Below are 21,474 nucleotides of genomic sequence, written 5' to 3'. Positions count from 1 at the left end.
TACCTGGAACGTGTACTTGGCGCTGTAGCCCGACCTCCGGATCCGCACGGTCTCCAGCATGCCTGTGTAGCGCAGCTGCTGCAGCACCAGCTCATCATCGAAACACAGCTCTTTCTGAAACAGGATTGAGCCATCAGGGCAGATGCCTACAGGTGGCTGGGGACGGGATCCCTGGGAAGAGTTATCTATTCCCATGTGACTGCCATCCCTCGAGACTCCAGATACAGATGCAGTCAGGGCACACCCGTGGGCTGGGGCTGATCTGGGAATGTCCCCAACCTGGCAGGCGCGGGCACCTGGAGGATGTTTTTTTTTTTTTTCCTTGCTCCAGATGTTTTTTTTTGGAATAAAGACATGGGGCCACTCAGCAGTGATGCCTAAGCCATTCATCTCTTCTAGAAAACTTGGCCATCTGATCTGCTCTATTCCCTGTTGTCCGGGAGACAGATGTCACTTCTCACTGCCTCACTCAAGATAATTTGCTGCAAAGAGTTATTTCCTAAAGGCCCCTTTCCAAATCTGTTAAACTCATACCCTGTGCCACGTATCAGGGTGAGTAGTGGGGATTTGGCAGACAGAACACACTGCTGGGGCCCCCGTGGGAGGTGTCACAGGAGAGGGGACCCTGGGCTGAGTCCTGAGGGCCGAGTAGAGGACAGGCGGGGGGGTGGGCAGGGAGCAGCTGGGTGAAGGCCCGAAGGAGGAAGGGGAAGCCGAGGGGTGGACAGGGATGCAGGGAGATGCTTGCTGCTGGGGGTGGGGGGGAGGGGCTGAAATGAGGCTGGATCAGTGAGCTTCCAGCCCAGAGCTCAGGGGCCTGGACTCCATGCTGGTGGGGGTTATTTTAAGTGGATGGAGGGGAGGGAAGGGCATGAGGGGAGGTATGTCATGATTGGGTTGTGGGGGGGCTTCTGGTATGTGGTGGGGTCTTGGAGACAAGGGATTCTACTCAATACACTAAAAAGCATAGCATAGCGCCCCCTACAGCAAAGACTGATCTGCAGGCATGGCCCATGTCCAAAGCAGGTGCTGATGGAGTGTTTGCCGAGTTGCCCAAAGCTGAGGCAAAATCCGAATGGGTGGAGAAGACAGGCCTGATTCTGCTGCTGGTGGAAGGTGGGGAAGGGGGACAGAAATCTCTGAGATTCCACTGGGGGACCAGGAATGGGAAGGGAGGGGAGACAGGGTGAGTCCAGGTCCTCGCCTGGGGACGGAAAGCCGTGGCACCTGGCAGGGCCAAGCTGGGCTCTGGACGTTAGCAGAGCGTCCCAGGAGCAGGGGAGAGGCAGGGAAACAGGAAGAGTGGAGACAGAGAGCGTGCATGAACGGAGTTGCCAGGAGGCACTTGCTCAGAGATCGGTTTGTGCCTGGGAGGGAGCCCAGGTCCCAAATGGCCTCCAGCAAAGTCCCTGAGGGGATGGAGTGGCCGGTGGACCCCTGGGGAGAAGGAAGCCTGGCTGCAAGGGCTGAGCCCGCCACTGTTGGCCCCCACTGGTGCTCTGTCTTTCCAGAAAATTCAGGATGAGCGGCAGGCTCTGTGCTACCTGTTGCCTGACTTCAGCCTCTCCCTTCCAGCACATTCTCTGCACTGATTGCCTTTGGGATATATCTGAAGAGCACCCCCGACCTGTCCCTCTTCGAAGAGACTTTCTCTGGGGCCCCGCCATATTCCAGAGGACGTCTCTATTCTTGGCTGGTCACCAGGTTGCCCTTGCTGCCTCCTGCTGACCCCCTCTACCCCCAGCCGGCTACAGCCCACGTTTACAGTTCCCGAAACCTGTGTGGACACTTGCTTCCTTGAGGACTCTCCTGACCAGCCCTCCCCGCTCCCAGCACTGCCCCCCCACAACAGGAACATCCCCTGCCGAGCCACCAGACCTCGGCTTGGCTTTCACCTCCCCCGAGACGTGGGAGCCCCTCACCTTCTCGGCGTTGGAGCGGATGCAGCGGATGAAGAAGGGCTCTGCCTTCCCCAGCGCCTCCAGGAGCTTATTAAGGGACGTCTGGGGAGAGAGGGGGAAGGTACTGAGCTGGGACCCCCAAGGACACACTCCTTGGTGGGAGGGGAGCCAGGTCACCCGCCTGTATCGGCGGCGGGGCATCTGTGCTGATGTGGGACATGGGAGGTTGCAGCGGGACATTCTGACCAGAGGCTGTGCTACCCCGGGGAGCCCCCAAGGGAGCTGAGGGGTCCCCATGGCTGAGAGCCACCATCTTCCCAGGGCCACCCTGCTTCTGTCTCAGGTGAAAAGTGGGGGGAAGGTGGTGGAACCAGACAAACTCTTTCTAGGGTTTTAAAACACGGGTCAGCCTCAGAAGGGACCATGGATGCAGTGGTGTTAGTCTCTGGCCTGCTGCTTCCAAAAAGGATTTGTGGGAGTTCCTACATGAGGTAATTACAAAAAAAAAAAAAAAAAAAAGGGGCCAGTGGCCATTGGACCCCCCGTGAAAAAAAGAAAGTGTCCCTGAGCTTCCTGGCAACCAGGTAAAAAAAGGGAAACATGACCTAAGGACACAGTTTGGTGGTCACATCAACTCACATGCTGATTCATGACTCTTTTAACTTGGTGGTTCTCAACCAAGGGTGATTCTGTTACCCCAGGGGAATTTGGCAAGATCTGGAGACTTTTTGGTTGTCATGACTGGACAACGCTACTGGTATCTGGTGGGCGGAGGCTAGTGACGCTGCTCAGCACCCCACAACTCATAGGACGGCCCCCACCACGGAGAATGACCCAACCCCAAATGTCAAGCTGTGACGAGGTCAGGAATCCCCGGGATAACAGCAGGCTGCCTGTGTTGGGTTTGTTTTGACCCAGCCACGTGAGTGTCAGGCTGAGTTCAGCACCGCCTCCTGCCCCCTTGGGCCACCTACCTGGAACTGGGCACTGATGCTGGGCGGCTTCTTCTTCTTGTGCAGGTGCAGCAGGGACTTGGTGGTGCGGTCGTGCAGGGTCATACTGATGATGAGCTTCAGGGATTTGGAGTCCAGCAGGTTCTAGGATAGAAACACAGGGTCCGGCCTGCCCTCCCAAAGCCCCAGCGGGCACTGGGAGGCCTCTCGGACGTCCCCAGAGCCACAACAATGCCCCTCCCGGGTGGCAGCTCTGAGGCTCAGTCTTGGGGCTGTGCTGTCAGAGACAGGGTGAGGGCAGGTGGGCCTGGTGGCTGTGACAGGGGGACTGAACATGGGCTGTGTCCTGTGGATGGCGCTGCCTCCGGGAGGGCTGATTACAGCCTCTTGTGGCCGGAGTGCCCAGAAGCCAAGAGCTACGGAGTGCTGGTTTCCTTCCTCGCAGCTCAAGGAATGCCAAGCACCCCGTGTTTCCATGTGTGCTCATCCGGCCAGCCCTCCCTCATGGGCCAACCCTTACTGTCGCTGACGAGGGGGACTAGCGCTGTCCCACCTGTTGGCCAGACTGAGGGGTTGCTTTATACTCTCCGTCTGCACGCTGTACGTAGAGACTAGACAGAGCATCTGGGTGCACTTGACCCAAGGCCGACTGCTGGGGTCTTGGCTGCCAGCGGTGCACAGCTGCCCCCTTCCTGACAGGACCACCCTGGCTGAAGGGCCTCCTCTCCCTGGACGCCCACGAGGTGCTGCAGCCATCCTGCCCTCTGGAGGTGGCTCGCAGCTAAAGACCCCTGATGTGGGGATATGACAGAAGGGTCCCATTCATTGCCTCTTGGCGAGATAAGCTCTGTGGTAAACACTCCTGGGCTCCCCGGGGGATCAGGCTGAGCCCACCTCCTGGCTCGGTCCTGACCCTGCCCAGACTGCTTCCCCCTCCCTCCCCCGCTTCGGGTTTCTCCTGGGAGCTCCCCCTTAAACACCACTTGTGCAGAGATCCCCATCACAGGCCCTGCCTCTAGGAAACCCAAACAAAGACACCTCTGTATCATTTCAACAGGAGACACTGTTTTCTAGAGGGGAAGGGGGAGGTGATAGGAAAGGGAAGGAATCAAAGAAGCTTGAGAAGTTAAAAGTCACCTCCCGCCCCCCCGCCCCAGTTTTCCAGAAAAACTTGAGCCAGGCCCTTGCAAGGCAGTGTCAGACGGTGTCGCACGTGTTTACCTTTGGAATGATCTGCTTTTGTTTGATACCTTTACTTTTCCTGTCAAAATATTAAAAATGATTTTGTGAACAGAAGGAACATGATGTCTGGATCTGGGTTAGTTCAGCAAGCCACACCTTGCGGGTTAGATGGAGTAAGAACAGAGAGAGGAAGAGAGTCCAGAGGCACAAGTGCAACGAGGCCGCCGCCTCACCGGGGACCTGGTGGGCTCCCCTGCACATGTGTGGGGGCCTGTCGCTCCTGTGACTGTGCACACCGGCCTCACTGGGCCAGCGGCTGCCCCTGGGGTGGCAGGAGCACCTAGCCTGGGGGCCACTTGGACGTCTGGGAGCAGAAGGGGCAGCTGGTCATCTACAGGGCAGAGCACAGGGCTGGCTATGGGGGAGTTGGGATCTCACAGGACGATGGTGGGATGCCCCAAATGGGGCTTCGGGGGATCCCGCGAGGCTCTGACGCCTACCAGGTGTCCCAGCTCTATTTGCTACGCGTTGGCAAACATCAAGCCGGTCCACAGAGACCCTTCCGCCCCCGCCCCGGCAGCAGGGCAGGGGTCTATCTCGCAAAGAACTGAGCTGGGGCCTGGGTAGGGGAGCCTTTGGACTCGAACTGGCAGAAGGTTAAAAATGAAAGCTGATCTTTTGGCCAAGGGAGGGGGGATGACCCCTACACTCTTAGACACTTTATGGAATCTTGCAGAGGAGAGAAAGATTTTTTAAAAAACTTACAGCTTGGCCTGTTTTTAAGACCCACTGAGGAAATGGTTCCCCACAGATTTGCAAGATGCTCGGCTGTGAGGTTCTCTGTGTGTCAGGTTTCATGTTAATCCCGGTGGGGTGGAATAAGGCATAATAAAAATGACTTTGCAAACAGGCTCCATGGCAGGCACAAGCTTTGCTCTCTGCTGGCCTGAGCCCCGAGCGGTTGCTTGTGCCCACTGGTTGAGGCTGCTGCCCACCTGGTATGTGGGTATGAAAATCATCACCCCTGCTTTACAGACAGAGGCCAAATGCTCAGAGCACTCAGGTCATGCAGTGAGTTAGTGGGAGGTCCAAACCTAGTCTGTGTGGTTTCTAGCCCTTTTTATCACATCACGCCCACAAAGCAGGGTCACGGGATGCGTGGCACGCCCACAAAGCAGGGTCACGGGATGTGTGGAGGCCTGCAAAATCGCACACCCCGCTTCTGACGACTTCTTTATAAGCTCACGGTGGCAAAGGTGGGGGTGGGGCAAGGGGAAGCAAGCCTTGCTCTGCACATTTGGGGGCAGAAAATCAGATGCTTCGTAGAGGAGCATTCCTGTGAAGCTGTGCTGGGCACTGGGGAGCTGGCAAGGATTTGGGTCACAGCGCAGACACCGGGGAGGGAGTATTACGAGGACCACTTAGCGACGGCTGGTGTGAGAACAGAACCACAAGACAGCGCAGCGTTTAGAGTGGCTGATTCAGAGTTACAGGAAGCCCACGTGGGCCGGGCCGGGGGTCCAGAGTGGGGAGGCGGTCGTTGCACTTGTGGGGGAGCGGGGGGTGCCCACAGCCTCAGGGGGGACTCACAGGATGAAGGTGCGGGGTTTCTGGAGCCGACTGAGGGACTGGAGAAGCCTACGGGGGTCGTCACCCTGCCAGGGCAATCCTTTGATGGTCTTGATGATTTGGTCATGCAAATCGCTGGGTGGGGGGGAGGGGTGCAGTGATAGAGAGAAGACCAAGTTAGAGCAGCGGGCCCGCCACCTCAGGGTCCCTGGCACGGTCGGGACCGTCCCCAGGCCACTGGAGCCAAAACATGCAGCTGGGGGAAGCCTGAACACTGCTGCCACTCCCTCCTGCACCAAGAAGAGGGGTTCAGCCGGGAGCAGCAGCCCACCCCAAGGAGGCTCCGCCCTCCCGGGAGGCAGGGGGCTGGGGCCACTTCCGGCTGAACAGAGTTTGCAACATGGCACCTCGGATCGCTGGAAAAGGCCTCACATTTAAGAGCCTTTCGGAGTCTGTAAAAAGTATCAAGGGGCTACTGAAAACAGAAGACCGGGGAGGTCTCTGTGGGAAGCAGCAGATTAGTTTCTCTTGATGGTTCTGTGGGCTGCCTCCTTGTGGGCTTCAAGAAATGCCTTGGGAAGAACAAACTGGAATTCACACACGGATTATCAACCTGGGGCGATGCCGCCCCCTGCCCCCCATCCCCCATGCGTGGCTGTCCTGACTAGGGGAGGCGGCGCTACTTGCATCTGGAGGGTGGAGGCCAGGGATGCCTCTCAATTCCTTGCAGTGCACAGGACGGCCCTACCACAGGGTGACCCAGCAGAGTGCCAAGGGTGAGAAACCCTAGTTGAAGATCCTTACCACCCCCAAATTCAACCTTATTAGCTTTCTTTTGTTCAGTTGCCGTGGGTTCAGGGCTGAGCATACATTTTAGATGTGAGAATGAGAATGGCTTAGAGACAAAAATTGAATGCTCTGAAAATGGACATTTGTGAAAAATGTCTAGATGATAAATGTTTTGGATAGAACTTCTAGAAATGAGGTAGTGATGGCTGCAGGATGAGCTGGGACTTTCTCTCTTTTGTAAAAATTCCTCGTTCCAGTTATTTTAAATACATGTTTAAGCTCTGAGCAGTTGGCCTGGGAAGACCCCGATCGGCAGCCCCTCGTCTGTGATCCATGCACCATGCCCAGGGCCGGAATGGCCACACTTACCTCTGCTCCCTCACCCTCCAGGGAGGCACAGAGCAAAGACAACAGAGGGGTCACGTTTCACCTCCACACCCTGAGCGGTCAGTGCAGCGGCCAGAGCTCCTGATGACAACGAGGCCCTTGGCTTCAGCCCCACACCTCCCTGACATGGCCAAAGCTGGCGAGAGTGTCCCTCGGCTCGCCGATCCCCTCTCTTGCTCTGGATGCTGCGCTGAGCACCTCGGATGACGGCTCCTCTGGGTGTGCCTCCCTGGTCTTGGGTTCGAAGGCCCTTGCTTCTACTTACTTCTTGCTTTCATAGAAAGCAATGATGTCCTCAAAAGCGTTAATATCGAACTCCTCAGAGCCGTCAAATGAGAAATCTAGCATTGAGCAGCTGAAAGGGAGAATCTGTATAAACTAAATGCGCTCTTGGGGCAGGATTCACAGCCCGGGGGCCAGGCCCTGGGGTGACCAAGTGGGTCAGGGGCCACTTTACTGGGACGTGTTTTTTTTTTTTTTTCTCTTGCCTCCTTTTGGGTGAAAAAGCTGATTTAAAAATGCACCTTTTTAAAAGCAGGAAAATGACACGCTGCTTTCAGACAAACGACATGTGGTCACTTACCTAGGTGCTAGCTCTACCTCCACACATATGCGTTTGTGAATCTCCTGAAGGAGTTTTTATTATAAAGTGTTCAAAAATAAAATGACTTTTTCATGTTTCGAAATTTAGTGATTGGCTCCTGGGGAATTTGTTGAGTCTTGAGAAAGAGGTTGGGGACTCAGCTGCCCCAGGGCGTTTGCACATGCTGCCCCCATGGCTAGCACACCCTGCCTGCCTTGTCTGGCCCAAGTGGTCCCTTCTCAATGCAGCCTGCCTCTCTCAGGCTGCCAGAAGGGTCCCTCCCCTGGCTTTGTCATGGCCTCAGATGTCTGTCCAGTGTAGCCTTTTTTAATCCTGGAAGCACAAGCCTGCTCACTTTTACACTCAGTAGCAACTGGGGTACGTGGAGGACCCTTGGCCATTGCTAGGTGGCCACAAGACACCCTGTGTCACGTTATAGGCAACGGTGTATCTGTGTTTCTGACTGAGAGTGAAGGAACTTAGCTGATCGGCTCTCGGGACACCCCAGGCAGGCTAAGGGCGGAAGTGCTCTTAAATCAAGCTTGTTGCTCTGTGAGACCAGCAGCCCTTTGGCCCCACCCACCAACGGTCATGACCGGCCATGAAAAGATCCTTTGTAAACTGAGCCGCCCACATCCCCTTTAACGCAGATGATGCACGAGGCCTGCCTCGCAGAAATGCGGCCACCAGATGCCGTTACTTCTGGGTCTTTCTGGTTCAAGCGGCTGCTGTGTTCCTTATTCTGGTCAACCCCGACCTGGGTTCAGAGTGTCGGGTTTCTGGCGCCATTTTAAACAATGCCGCTGACTACTGGCTTCACTTGGGATAAATCAAGGTCTCGCTCACCGGTACAGTTTTTCCGACGGGGTGCTGGCTCCTCTCTGCAGCTCTCCCAGGTGACCTCGGGCACCGGAGCAGCCCAGACCTGCTGGGGACACAGAGCAGATGAAGTTTGTGGGGTGGGGGTCGCCTGCAGCTGAAGGGCTTTGTAACTTTTCCATGCAGGCGGTGATCCTGACTTGAGCTCGTTTAAAAAAAAAAAAAAAGGGCCTGACACTCAAATTTGGGCAGAACGGGGAACAGTGAAATGTTCCATTCTCCACAAAACAGCACCATCTATTTCCTACTTCTCATAAAGGCTTTAACCTTTTGGTCCTCCTTTGATCGACACCCTTCCTAAAACGGCATGCCGTGGTTGGTATCTGGAGCTGAGTGACGCTGGGGGAGCCACTCAGCTCTTCTGGGCCTCAGGTTATCCTCACAGAAAAGTGGTGACACACCTTCCTGCCTTGTGCGGATGAGGTTAAATTACACACCCCGCTACAGACTTTCCATTTGGGACAATAAAAGACCTTGGGAGCTAATTTACAATAGCCAAGGCATGAAAGCAACCTAAATGTCCATCAACAGATGAATGGATAAAGAAGATGTGGTATATTTACACAATGGAATATTACTCAGCCCTAAAAAAGAATGAAACAATGCCATCTGCAGAACATGGATGGACCTAGAAATTATCATACTAAATGAAGTGAGTCAGACAGAGAAAGACAAATTTTATATGCTATCACTTATATGTCTCATCTGAAAAACAGTACAAATGAACTTATTTACTAAACAGACTCATAGACATAGAAAACAAACCTATGGTTACCAAAGGAAAAGGGTGGCGGGAGGGATAAATTAGGAGTTTGGGATTAGCAGATACAAACTATTATATATAAAATAAACAACAAAGTCCTACTGTATAGCACTGGGAACTATATTCAATATCGTACAATAAACTATAATGGAAAAGAAAAAAAAAAGAGTTTGGGGAGCCAGATAGAAGTGCTGGTTGTACAACCTTGGAAATGTGCTAAATGAAATGAAATTTTACACTTTGCAATGGACTATGAGCGCCCTCTTCTCAACAGCGACATGGGGACCCTCCTACCTGCAGCCTTTTCAGCCCTCTCGGCCCGCAGGCGCCCGGCCTCCCGGAGCACGGCCATGGCCTGGATGGCAGCCCGGAGCACTGCCCAGCGGAACACGGCCACGGGGTCCATGCCGATGAGCTCCCGAACGTAGGAGCTGTCGCTGCCCCGCAGGAGGGCCACTATGTCCGGCCGCATGTAGTCCATGTTCTTCTCCCGGAAGTCCTGGTGGGGGGTAGCAGGAGGGATGATGGAGGCGGGTGGTCCCTTGCCAGTGCCGGTTGAGGCCCTGGGGGCCAGCACAGGAAGGGCTAGTGGGCAGTGCATCTCAACAACAGAGAGGTGGCTCCTGCCGTGGAGCCCTTGACAGTAGAGCCAGGGGTTTGACACTGGGTCCGAGAGCCCTGGAACCTTGCCCAGCAAAAGCAATAAAGAGGAGGGACAGGGCTTCCCGGGTGCTGCAGTGGTTAAGAATCTGCCTGCCAATGCAGGGGACGCGGGTTCGAGCCCTGGCCCAGGAAAACTCCACATGCCGCGGAGCAACTAAGCCCGTGCGCCACAACTACTGAGCCTGCGCTCTAGAGCCCGCGAGCCACGACTACTGAAGCCTGTGCGCCTAGAGCCCGTGCTCCGCTACAAGAGAAGCCACCGCAATAAGAAGCCCGCACACCGCAACGAACAGTAGCCCTCGCTCACCTCAACTAGAGAGAGCCTGTGTGCAGCAATGAAGACCCAATGCAGCCAAAAATAAATAAATAAATAAATAAATGTATTAAAAAAAAAGTTTAAAAAGAAAAAAAAAAGAGGAGGGACAGAGCAAGTGCCAGAGGGAAGGGGCCTCCAGGGTACCGACATGGTCCCCTTCCCGCCACCCAGGCAGAGCGTGACTTGACTGATGATGGGAGCGGATGGCTGCGTACCTTGATCTGATATTTCACTTTCCCTGCAAAGTGCTGAATGATGAACGCCGGCTCCATGACGGGGGTGCCAAGGAAGTATCTGTTGTCCTCATGCTGCTGTTTGAACTTGGCCAGCAGGGTTTGGCTCGTGGCATGGGGAAAGCTGGGAAGAGGATGTAAGACCTTTAACTGCAGGAACTGCGGCCGGTCACCCACTCTTTGTTGCAGGTCACGGGCCCTCCGTGGACGAGGTGGGCGGGTGCTTGGGCTCCTGCAGGCTGAGCACGGGGCCGAGGGCCGGGAACCTGCCACCGGGCTTGAAGAGGCCGCGAGCAAAGTGATGCACTTGGGGCTGCGGAGCAAACTTGGAACAGGCAGAGCAGCCCAGTGCTCACGCGCATGTGCGGTCCAGGCAAGACTGGGACCTGGGCCTACCATGGGCAGCTCCTGGAATAATCCCAGGACAGGGTGACTTCTGGTCTCAGGTCCATCTGCACCTGGGTGCTGTGTCTTGGGAGTGGGTCTTGCCCGTGTTCCTCTGTTAGAGGGAGGGGCTGGGAGAACGGGATGAAGCAGGGAGGGGGGCTGGGGGCAGAATAAGGGAGCCGTTGTACCTGGCTATTTTGGCCTCCCAGGAAGGAAATGCCAGAGCCAGCTTTGGCATTCCCAGCCTCTGCCCAGCCTCACCGCAAAACACGGGCAGAAAGACGTGCCTCCAAATCCCCGATGCCTGGCTCCATGGCTTAACAGGGGGAAGAGGAGGAGATTCTGTAGCTACAAGGCACATCATTGGCAGGGCCAGGGTGTGGAGCGTGAGAAATCCATTCACTCAGTTGTGGAAATAAATAACATTTTAACACGCTATTTTAGAAAATTCAATTCAATGCCTTCTCCGGCCTTGCCCCCATTCCCCCAACTCCATGATGAACTAAAATAGCAAGAGTTTCTTTTCTTTTCTTTTTTTTTTTATAGCAAGATTTTCAACAAAGACAAATCCGACCCTGCTCAGCCCCGCCCTGTCTTGCACGCTTCCCCCAGATTCGGCTCTGGGAGTTTCCTGGGAGTGATGATTTAGCCCTTCCTAGCACCCTGCCTCTTCCCTTGTCTGAACATTCTCTCCCCAGATCCCGGCCTAGGATGGATGTGTCCTGTCCTGGACGGGACTTGGTCTGAGACAGGAGGTACGCCTGATTCACACCAGCCCTGAGGGGACTTCAGCAGCAAACAAGGGGCCTGATAAAGTGGTTGATAAAAAGACTGTCCACATTTGGACCCCCAGAACCTGTGAATGTGACCTTAGATGTAATCAAGTTAAGATGAGGTCATCAGGGGGAAATTCCCTGGCAGTCCAGTGGTTAGGTCTCGGAGCTTTCACTACCGAGGGCCCGGGGTTCAATCCCTGGTCGGGGAACTAAGATCCCACAAGCTGCGTGGTGGTATGGCCAAAAAAAAATAAAAGGGAGGTCATTAGGGCTGGCACTAATCTAATAGGACTGGAGTCCTTCTAAGAGGGGATGAGACAGAAAGAGAGAAGATGATGTGACTACAGAGGCAGAGATTGATTGGAGTGATACAGCCACAAGCCAAGAACACCTGGATCCCAGAAGCTGGAAGATGCAAAGAAGCATCCTCCCCTAGAGCCTTTGGAGGGAGGGTGGCCCTTCCCACACTTTGATTTCAGCCCACCAATACTGATTTTGGACTTCTAGTCTCCAGAATTGTGAGAGAATACATTTCTGTTGGTTTAGGCTGTCTGCAATTTCAGGAACTCTGGCTGGGTGACCAAGCATGAAGCACCTTAAAAATAGCTCCTCCAGCCTTCATCGTGTCCTGTGGACGAGGGGCGGCAGGCTTGGTGGAGAGTCTCGCATCTGGGCCAGATTCCACGCCCTGCCCTTTGCAAGGACGCACCAAGCCCATGCTCAGTTTCTAGATTCAGGTCCCACAATACTTTCCTGAGGACTCCCAGGAGGGTGTGTTTCCAAGTTCATAGCTATCTCGAGTGTTAATATTTCTGTGGTGGATGGTACTGTATTTTGCCAACGTGAGGTCAGGATTTGTGGCCGCGTGAGTCTGAGCAACTTGGAAGTTCTTGGGATGGTATGGATTTGGGGTAAGGCTCTGGGGCTGCAGAGCTGGAATGGTGCCCGGGTCTGCGGATGCACTGGGCCGTGGACACTCACTTGCTCTCTTCATCCAGGAGATAGAAGAGGCCAGTGGGCTTCTTGCTGATCAGATGGATGCAGCCAACGTTGTCTGTGTAGTCGATGTTGTGCCAGGAGATCCCTTCGCTCTGGTACTCCTCCTGCAGGGTTCGAGGGGTATCCGGTAAGTTCATCATTTCATGGACATGTTAATATTTACGTAGCACACGTCATATAAAAAACATATTTTACTTATGCATGCTTGTACATATTTAAATATAAATGTGCAAATAACATAGAATGCACATTAATGTACCAATAGGAATATAACAATAAAAATATAAAATTATTCAATAAATGAACAGTTAGCCACAGGAACACACATTCTCAAACATCTACAGTAAGTCCCCTACATACGAACCTTCAAGTTGCGAACTTGCAAAGATGCAAATGTGCATTTGCATATCCAATCACTTAAGTTAGTTCACGTGTCTGGCGTACATTGTCACATGCGTGCATCCTCTACAAGTCGTTGTGCAGCTTGCCCTCCGTCTCCTACTGCTGACGATCCTTCAGCTCTACCATCTCCCACCTCCTCTCCCTCCTCCAGTCAGTAACCCTTCTTTCCTGTTCACTCGATGCCAGCGCCTGTATGCCAGCTGTGGTACTATACTACTGTACTTTTCAAGGGACTGTACTGTAAGATTAAAAATGTTTTCTTTATTTTTTTTGTGTGTTTTTTTTTAATTAATTAATTTATTTTTGGCTGCATTGGGTCTTCGTTGCTGTGCATGGGCTTTCTCTAGTTGCAATAAGCGGGGGCTACTCTTCAGTGCGGTGCGCAGGCTTCTCATTGCGGTGGCTTCTCTTATTGCAGAGCACGGGCTCTAGGCGCGCGGGCTTCAGTAGTTGTGGCACGTGGGCTCAGCAGTTGTGGCTCGTGGGCTCCAGGGCACAGGTTCGGTAGTTGTGGCGCACAGGCTTAGTTGCTCCACGGCATGTGGGACCTTCCCAGACCAGGGCCCGAACCCGTGTCCCCTGCATTGGCACGTGGATTCTTAACCGCCGCGCCACCAGGGAAGTCCCTGTTTGTTTTTTATGTATTATTTGTGTGAAAAGTATTATAAACCTATTACAGTACAGTACTATATAGCCAACGGTGTTAGTTGCATACCTAGGCTAACTTTGTTGGACTTACGAACAAATTGTACTTACAAACGCGCCCTCGGAATGGAACTCATTCGTAATGTACGGGATTTACTGTATCACAGCAAAGTGCTGAAAATCACACGTAAAACCCCCCAGGGGTCAGCAAGCTTTCTTTGTAAAGGGCCAGATGGGAAATATGTTAGGCTTTATAAGTTAGATGGTGTCTACACGATGACTCAGCTTTGCTGTTGTAGCGTGAAAGCAGCCACAGATGCTATGTCAACAAATGAGCGTGGCCACGTGCCAATAACTTTGGGCGGCCCCTGCTCTGGAACTGCAATGTCCGATAGTCATATAATGTGAGAGACCCATGTGATTTCGAATTTCTATCAGCCATGTTTAAAAATGTGAAAAGAAACAGGTGAAGTTAACTTTAACAATATACTTAATTTAACCCAACATACCCAAGGTGTATGATGTATGTCAACATGTAATTGACATAAAAAATTATCAACAAGACATTTTACATTCCCTTTTTGCCCCCAAGCTATGTCTTTGCAATTCGCTATGTATTTTGCATTTCCTGCACAACTCAATTCGGACCAGCCATATTTCAAGTGAGAAATGTGAGTTTCAGCCAAAAGACGTAATAGTAAAATTAGCTAAACATCTCTATAAACCCATCAGTTTTCTTTCCCCATCAGAATCAATCATGGGAAGGATGATACTTGGGTAAAGACGGCTGGTTATTTCTCAGTGAGAAGACGCGTAAGACAGGATATCTTTATTGTTGACTGAAGCAAATCCTTACAAGGCAACTCAGTTTCTTTCCCACCAAAAGGACTTTCATGTCTGAGCAGAGAGAAGGTACAAAATTGAGCTGTGGCCCCAAATATCCCTGCCAGTTGTCTCATCCTGGGCTGGGTGGGAATGTTCCCAGACTCTCCCTTTTTTTGCAGAGAAAAATTCTGGGGTGGGTTTGATGACAAACCAGTTCCCAAGGGAGATCCCAGTTCTGTTCCTCCTTGGGTGGGATGGGTGAATAAGATGGTATTTCCTTACCTGCTCCAGTTTGAAAATGTGCTGGTTGAAGTAATACTGGAGCTGCTCGTTGGCGTAGTTGATGCAGAACTGTTCAAAACTGTTCCTCTCAAAGTCTTCAAACCCAAAGATGTCGAGGACTCCGATGGACAAGCACTGGGGGAGACAGAGAGAATGGTTATTACTGGTGGGCCCTCCCTCAGGGGCAACCTGTCTGGTGGTGAGGGCCTTAGAACCTGTAGTATTAAACAAGGAGCACTATGGTTTTCTGATTTTTGGTTTTTGTTTTGTTTTGGGCCGCGCTGCATGGCATGCAGGATATTAGCTCCTCGACCAGGGACTGAACCGGTACCCCCTGCAGTGCAAGCCCGGAGTCCTGGGTTTTCATTCTGTGCTGGGCCCTGAGAATTGCATCCCGTTGGTTCCCTGGCCCTGCCCTGGGAAGAACTGGCCTGTGCCCGACCGACTGCAGCTGATGTCATGGGTTGCCTGCCGAGGGTGTGTGGTCCTCACCGAGACGGACTCTTCCATGTCCTTCTTGTTGAGGAGGGCGTGGTTGATCCGCAGCACGATCCAATCGAACAGGGCGCTGTATAGTGACTTAGCCATGGAGTCGCGGGCGGTGATGGCCTGTGGGCACAGAGGGGGTGTCACACCTTGGCGGGGCAGGCCCTGAGGTCTGTATGCACAGGGAGATTGAAGTGGTGACTTGAAACACCCAACTCATCTGACAAGCCCTCTTCTCACTTTGCATGCTGTCCCGTCAGCTTGGATGCCCTGGCCCACCCAAGCATGAAGCGTGAAGCCCTGACCTGGCAGCCTGCGGTTTGGCCAAGTCTTTCTCATGGGCCGGCTGGCCTCAGAGCACCCTGGGGACTGCTGGGGTGGGAACGCAGGCTCAGGGAGGGCACCATGGGAGAACGAACCAGGAGGCTGGGCTGGGTTCAAAGCCAGGTCCCTTGCAGTTCTGGGAGCACCATGGGCCCCACCACTGGGTGCCTAAAAGCAGCTATGGTCTTTATCACTTTTTAAAAAGGCTTGTTGGGGTCTAATTCACATACAAGGAATTCCTTCTTTGTATGTTCTCAGATCTAAGTTGTGACAAGACTCACTTAGCCTGCTATCAAGATCTAGAACGAGTCCCTCTGGTTTTGTGGAAATGGAGCCGTGTAGGACGCAGCCCTGTACCTGGTCTTTTTCTGCTCAGCTTGGCGCCTCTGGGGAGCAGCCGTGCTGCAGGCTCAAGTGACCTGCGGCACCTTTCACGTACCACGGCTGGGTGCCTTTGCCCATGGGGGCTCCAGCTGTCTGCAGTACCCACTTCAGATGCCTGAGCAGCTTCCACCACCAGTTAAAAATCCACCCCCCACCGCGGCTAGGTACTTTCCTGCTGCTTCCCAAGCTATAAGTCTAGAGGTGTAAAAACACAAGAAAAACACATCACAGAGAAAACATCGAGGCTGGGGCAAAGGCCAGGGAGAGGTGCCTTATCAAGATTTAGGGACCCACACAACACGGTTGTAAAGGTCATGCTCAAGCCCTGGGGTCGGCAAGCTTTTTCGGGCAAGGGCCGGTGAGTCAAGGGCCAGCTCTGCTGCTGCAGCAGGAGGGCAGCATGTGAATGAATGGGCGTGGCTGTATGAAAATAAAGCTTTATTGACAGAAGCAGGCAGTGGGCCGAGTTTGGCCTGTGGGCCGCAGGTGGCTATCCTCTGCTGGTGAGAACCAGCATGCCCGCTGAGCAGCTGGACATAGACACCACACACGTGGCCCCGGCTCTGGCCTGTGAGATGTATAGGCTGCTTTGTGCCACACCTGAGCTCACATGAAAACCAGAGTGTCACCAGGGTTCTCCGCTGTCACTTTAGGGCAGGAAAAAGACTACCCATGCCAGCTGCTCTCAAAGACTCCCCCTCTGCCCTGAGCACTCATATTTTCGGGCCTGGCACCTCACAGAAGCCCAGGGCGGCACTCACCTCGCTGAGACTATAGGGAAGGATGAGTTTGTCATTGGAGGTCACTGTTTTTCTTTTGGTCAGAACTTCCACTAAGATTTCTCGCTTCACCTGTTTCAGGGTCAAGGGGTGGGGGGGAGGGATAAATTAGAAGCTTGGGATTAACAGATACACACTACTATTTTTATATAAAATAGATAAACCACAAGGTCCTACTGTATAGCACAGTGAACTGTATTCAGTATCTTGTAATAACCTATAATGGGAAAGAATCTAAATATATATTCATATGCACACACAAACACATATATATATGAATCACTTTGCTATACACCAGAAACTAACACAGCATTGTAAACCAACTCTGCTTCAATTAAAATAATTAATTAATTAATTAAAAAAACAAAAAAAAGAGAGAGAGAGAGAAGGGGAGGAAAGTTGGAGAGCTCATGGACTGGATCCTTGTGTCACTGAGGCAAGGCGTGGGGAGGGAGGGAGAAGGACACCCAGCAGCTGGGCCGGGAAGTGGGCCCAAAACCCACCCTCAGGGCTGCCAATCCACAGTGTGTGCTACGCCTGGTGTGTCTCAAAATGATCACCCCACCCACAGGCTTGCTCGATGGCCCTGACAGTTTGGTCACACAGGCCTGGGTGTCACTGCGGGCCTCGGGCCCAGGTGCTGCCTAGCGACCTGTGTTAAAGCTCTCGCTGTTGGAGAGGGTTCCTGGCCTGGGTGCAGGGGCTGGGCAAGGGGCCTGGCTCTCCCCGACTGCCGAGTCCCATCCATGAGAAGTCAAGTTTTGGGGTAGCAGAGCAGCCCCGGTCTCCCAGCAGACGTGCTCATTCATCCTCATGAGCACAACAGGAGCTGGGGCTCCCTGACGCAGGTGCACTTTAAGAGCCACCGATGGAATGCATGCTTAGAAAACAGCCTCAGCACCACAGGTATTTGGGGCTGGGTCATTCTTTGCTGTAGGGGGACTGTCTTGTGCATTCCATTATGTTAAACAGCACCCCTGGCCTCTATTCACCAGATGACAGTAGTACCCCCCAAATGACACCAGACACTGCCCAGTGCTCCTGGGGTTGAGGACAAGTGGAAGAGGGGATGGTCCAATCACAAGATGACCTCACTGATCAAGAGATGATTTTTTAAAAATATTGAAGTATAGTTGATTTACAATATTATGTTAGTTTCAGGTGTACAACAAAGTGATTCAGTTTTATATACATATATAAACGATAATTTTGAAGAGCCTTTCAAGTGAGGGGTTGAGGTGGGATAGCCCCAGAGGGAGTCCTTCTGAAATGAGGAAGGGTCAAAAAGATACCTGTACGCCAATGTTCACAGCAGCACTATTTACAATAGCCGAGACATGGAAGCAATCCAAGTGTCCGTCAACAGATGAATGGATAAAGAAGACGTGGCACATATATACAATTGAATATTACTCAGCCATAAAAAAGAATGAAATAATGCCATTTGCAGCGACATGGATGGACTTAGAGACTATCATTCTAAGTGAAGTAAGTCAGACAGAGAAAGATAAATATCATATGATATCGCTTATATGTGGAATCTAAAAAAAAAGGATACAGGGACTTCCCTGGTGGTCCAGTGGTAAAGAATCTGCCTTCCAATGCAGGAGACGCGGGTTCGATCCCTGGTCAGGGAACTAAGATCCCACATGCCATGGGGCAACTAAGCCCATGAGCCACAACTACTGAGCCTGAACGCCACAACTAGAGAGAGAAAACCCACACGCCACAACTAGAGAGAAGCCCATGCGCCACAAGGAAGAACCTGCATGCTGCAATGAAGATCCCACGTGCCGCAACTAAAAACCGATGCAACCAAAAAAAAAATTTTTTTTAAATAATTTAAAAAATGATACAAACTTGCTTACAAGAGGGAAACAGAATCACAGACATAGAAAACAAACTTATGGTTACCAAAGGGGAAAGGGTGGGGCGAGGGATAAATTAGGTGTTTGGGATTGAAGTATACACACTATGGGGCTTCCCTGGTGGTGCAGTGGTTAAGAATTCGCCTGCCAATGCAGGGGACACAGGTTCGAGCCGTGGTCTGGGAAAAGCCCACATGCTGCAGAGCAACTAAGTCCGTGCACCACAACTACTGAGCCTGCACTCTAGAGCCCACGAGCCACTACTAAAGTCCACGTGCCTAGAGCCCGTGCTCCGCAACAAGAGAAGCCAATGCAATGAGAAGCCCGTGCACCGCAACGAAGAGTAGCCCCCGCTCGCCGCAACCAGAGAAAAGCCCATGTGCAGCAACGAAGACCCAACGCAGCCAAAAAAAAATAATAATAATAAAATAATAAATTTATATAAAAAAATAAAGTATACACACTACTATATATAAAATGGACAACCAACTGTATAGCGTATAGCAAGGGGAACTATACTCAATATCTTTTAATAACCTATAATGGAAAAATATCTCTCACTTATATATGGAATTTTAAAAAACGAAAAGCAACCCCCAACTCCCCCCCAAGCTCACAGATACAGAGAACAGAATGGTGGCCGCCAGAGATGGAGGATGGGCAAAATGTGTGAAGGTGGTCAAAAGGCACAAACTTCCAGTTATAAAATAAGTCATGGGGATGTAGTGTAGTTGCAGAGCATGGCGACTGTGACTAACATTACCGTATTGCATAATTGAAAGTTGCTAAGAGAGTAGACCTTAGAAGTTCTCATCACAAGAGAAAAGAAAACCCTGTAGCCACTTAGGGTGACAAATGTAACTAGACTTACTGTGGTGATCATTTCGCAACATATACAGATACCGAATCATTATGTTGTATACCTGAAACTAAAATAATGTCATGTTTTTTTGTGTGTGTGTGTGGTACACGGGCCTCTCACTGTTGTGGCCTCTCCCGTTGCGGAGCACAGGCTCCAGATGCGCAGGCTCAGCGGCCAGGGCTCATGGGCCCAGCCGCTCCGCGGCATGTGGGATCCTCCCGGACTGGGGCACGAACCCGCATCCCCTGCATCGGCAGGCGGACTCTCAACCACTGCGCCACCAGGGAAGCCTAATGTCGTATGTTAATTATACCTCAATTAAAAAAAAAAAAAAAAAAGGAAATGAGGAAGGGACACAGCAGAGATGGTGGTGGGAGGAAGCAGGCAGACAGGCCCCAGTTTACAGAAGCGCAGTCAGTGAAGGAAGTTCTGGGCCTCAGTGGCCGCTGTGGCTGAGGACAGGGGCCAGTACCTTCAGGAGCTGTGACAGTGTGTCCAGCGCCGCAGGGGGCCCAACCTCCAAGCCTTCGTCTCGGCCCGTGGCTTTCTTCTTGTAAGTGACGTTGCCCAGGTACAGGATGGCCGAGAGGATGGAAAAGATCCTGGGGGAGAAAAGGAACCTAGGTCAGGGCACCTTCCCTAGTCATGAGACAGCAACAGTTTCCAGCGAACTGGGCCCCAGTTTCCAGGGAACGAGGCTGAATTCGTAAAACCAGCAATTCCAGTCAGAACACACGAAATCCGAAAATGTCCAGTCCTCCACTGGGGACTCTCTTTGTGGACTAGGACTTGGGAGGCACATATCTCTATTTTTTTTTTTTTTTGGTGGTAGTGGTGTTGCGGGGGAGCTTAAAATTTTTCCTTTTATGGAGGCATAACATGCATACCAAAAAAAAAAAAAAAAACAAGCACACAATTCCCCAAGTATAGAGTTTTGATGAAGTGTCACAAAATGTACAGATACCTGTAACTGGCACTCAGACCAAGGAATAGAACATTTCAGGCCCTGGAACCAGCCCCACAGAGGAACCACTGTCCTGACATCTAACACCATCTGTGAACCTGACTTCGGTGAAATCATGTGTACTTGCATCTGGCCTCTTACTGAAAAGGTGTGAGATGGGGGAGCCAGGCGTGTTACCGTGTATATAGCACTGCCCCTTCTTAATGCTGCCGACCAGCACTTCTCAGCCTCCGCACTGCTGGCACCTGGCTTCTACCTACCCGGCCCCCCTCCCACCCCTGCAGTGGGACACTCCAAAATGTCTCCAGGCAAGGCCAAGTGTCCCCTGGGGGCGGAACTGGGGCCCCAGTGAGAACCACTGCTGTGTGTGGGGTTGTCCAGGTAGTCAGCAAACTGGGGTCCCATTTTTGTACAGCTCCTTAGCTAAGAACGGTTCTTAAGGGAATTCCTGGCGGTCTGCACTTTCACTGCCGAGGGCGCAGGTTCAATCCCTGGTCAGGGAACTAAGATCCCACTGGGTGGGGTTGTGGGGAGGAACGGTTCTTCAATTTTTAAAGGGTCGTTAAGAAAGAAAACAGAATGCGAAGAACATGCCACAGAGACCACATGGCCCACGAAGCTGAGAATATTTACTATCTGTCCCTCTCCAGAAAGTTTGCTGACCCCTGCAGGGATATATCACAATGTGTTTATTTATTTAATCTCTGGTTGGTGGGCATTTGGGAGGGTTTCCAGGTTTGGGGGCTGTTATAAACAAGGCTGCTGTGTGCCTTCATGTGCATGTCTCTGGGTGAGCAAATGTGTGCATTTGGTTGTGTACACGCATCCGTAGTAGAAACTGCCAAATGGTTGTCCACAGCAGTTGGCCCCATTCATGCCCCCCTAGCACCATGCTCGGCAGAGATGTTCCCTCTGGGTATCCTGGTTGCCCGGGCAGGTGTGGAGAACACCCTGTGTGGTTTTGAAGAATTAAAACAATTTTTAATTGTGGTCAAATACACATCATATAAAATTTGCTTTCTTGACCGTTTTTGAGTGTACGGCTCCGTACTGTGAAGTATACCCACACTGTTGGGCAAAAGCCCTGTGGTTTTTTGTTTTTTGGGTAAATATACCTGAGCAAATTTTATTTTATTAGATTTCTTTCTTCATCTACTGAGATAATGTAGTTTTCTGCTAATTAACAGAATCTGTTAATTAGTCTGTTAATGTGGGGCTTAAGATTTTTAAATGATGGAGGAATTCCCTGGCGGTCCAGTGGTTAGAACTCCAG

At 51.9% G+C, this 21,474-nt stretch overlaps 1 protein-coding gene across 1 annotated transcript in view; it reads right to left on the bottom strand.

The window, feature by feature from the left end:
- Positions 1–21,474, bottom strand: part of MYO9B (myosin IXB) — an 88,261-nt gene that overhangs the window by 17,102 nt on the left and 49,685 nt on the right. Inside the window, exons 7-19 of the mRNA XM_060093842.1 lie at positions 19,710–19,839; positions 16,490–16,579; positions 15,027–15,143; positions 14,535–14,669; positions 12,363–12,484; positions 10,201–10,342; positions 9,301–9,505; positions 8,211–8,289; positions 5,627–5,740; positions 4,076–4,115; positions 2,876–2,998; positions 1,923–2,003; positions 4–114 (exon numbers count right to left, since the gene is read on the bottom strand). Coding sequence (XP_059949825.1) covers positions 4–114; positions 1,923–2,003; positions 2,876–2,998; positions 4,076–4,115; positions 5,627–5,740; positions 8,211–8,289; positions 9,301–9,505; positions 10,201–10,342; positions 12,363–12,484; positions 14,535–14,669; positions 15,027–15,143; positions 16,490–16,579; positions 19,710–19,839 — 1,489 coding nt within the window. The remainder of the gene's footprint in view (positions 1–3; positions 115–1,922; positions 2,004–2,875; positions 2,999–4,075; positions 4,116–5,626; positions 5,741–8,210; positions 8,290–9,300; positions 9,506–10,200; positions 10,343–12,362; positions 12,485–14,534; positions 14,670–15,026; positions 15,144–16,489; positions 16,580–19,709; positions 19,840–21,474) is intronic.

Source organism: Mesoplodon densirostris, chromosome 3 (genome assembly GCF_025265405.1).
Source record: "Mesoplodon densirostris isolate mMesDen1 chromosome 3, mMesDen1 primary haplotype, whole genome shotgun sequence".
In the NCBI taxonomy this organism is placed as follows: Eukaryota; Metazoa; Chordata; class Mammalia; order Artiodactyla; family Ziphiidae; genus Mesoplodon; species Mesoplodon densirostris.
Note: the sequence above shows the minus strand (reverse complement) of the source record. Positions and strands in the feature narration are given on the sequence as shown.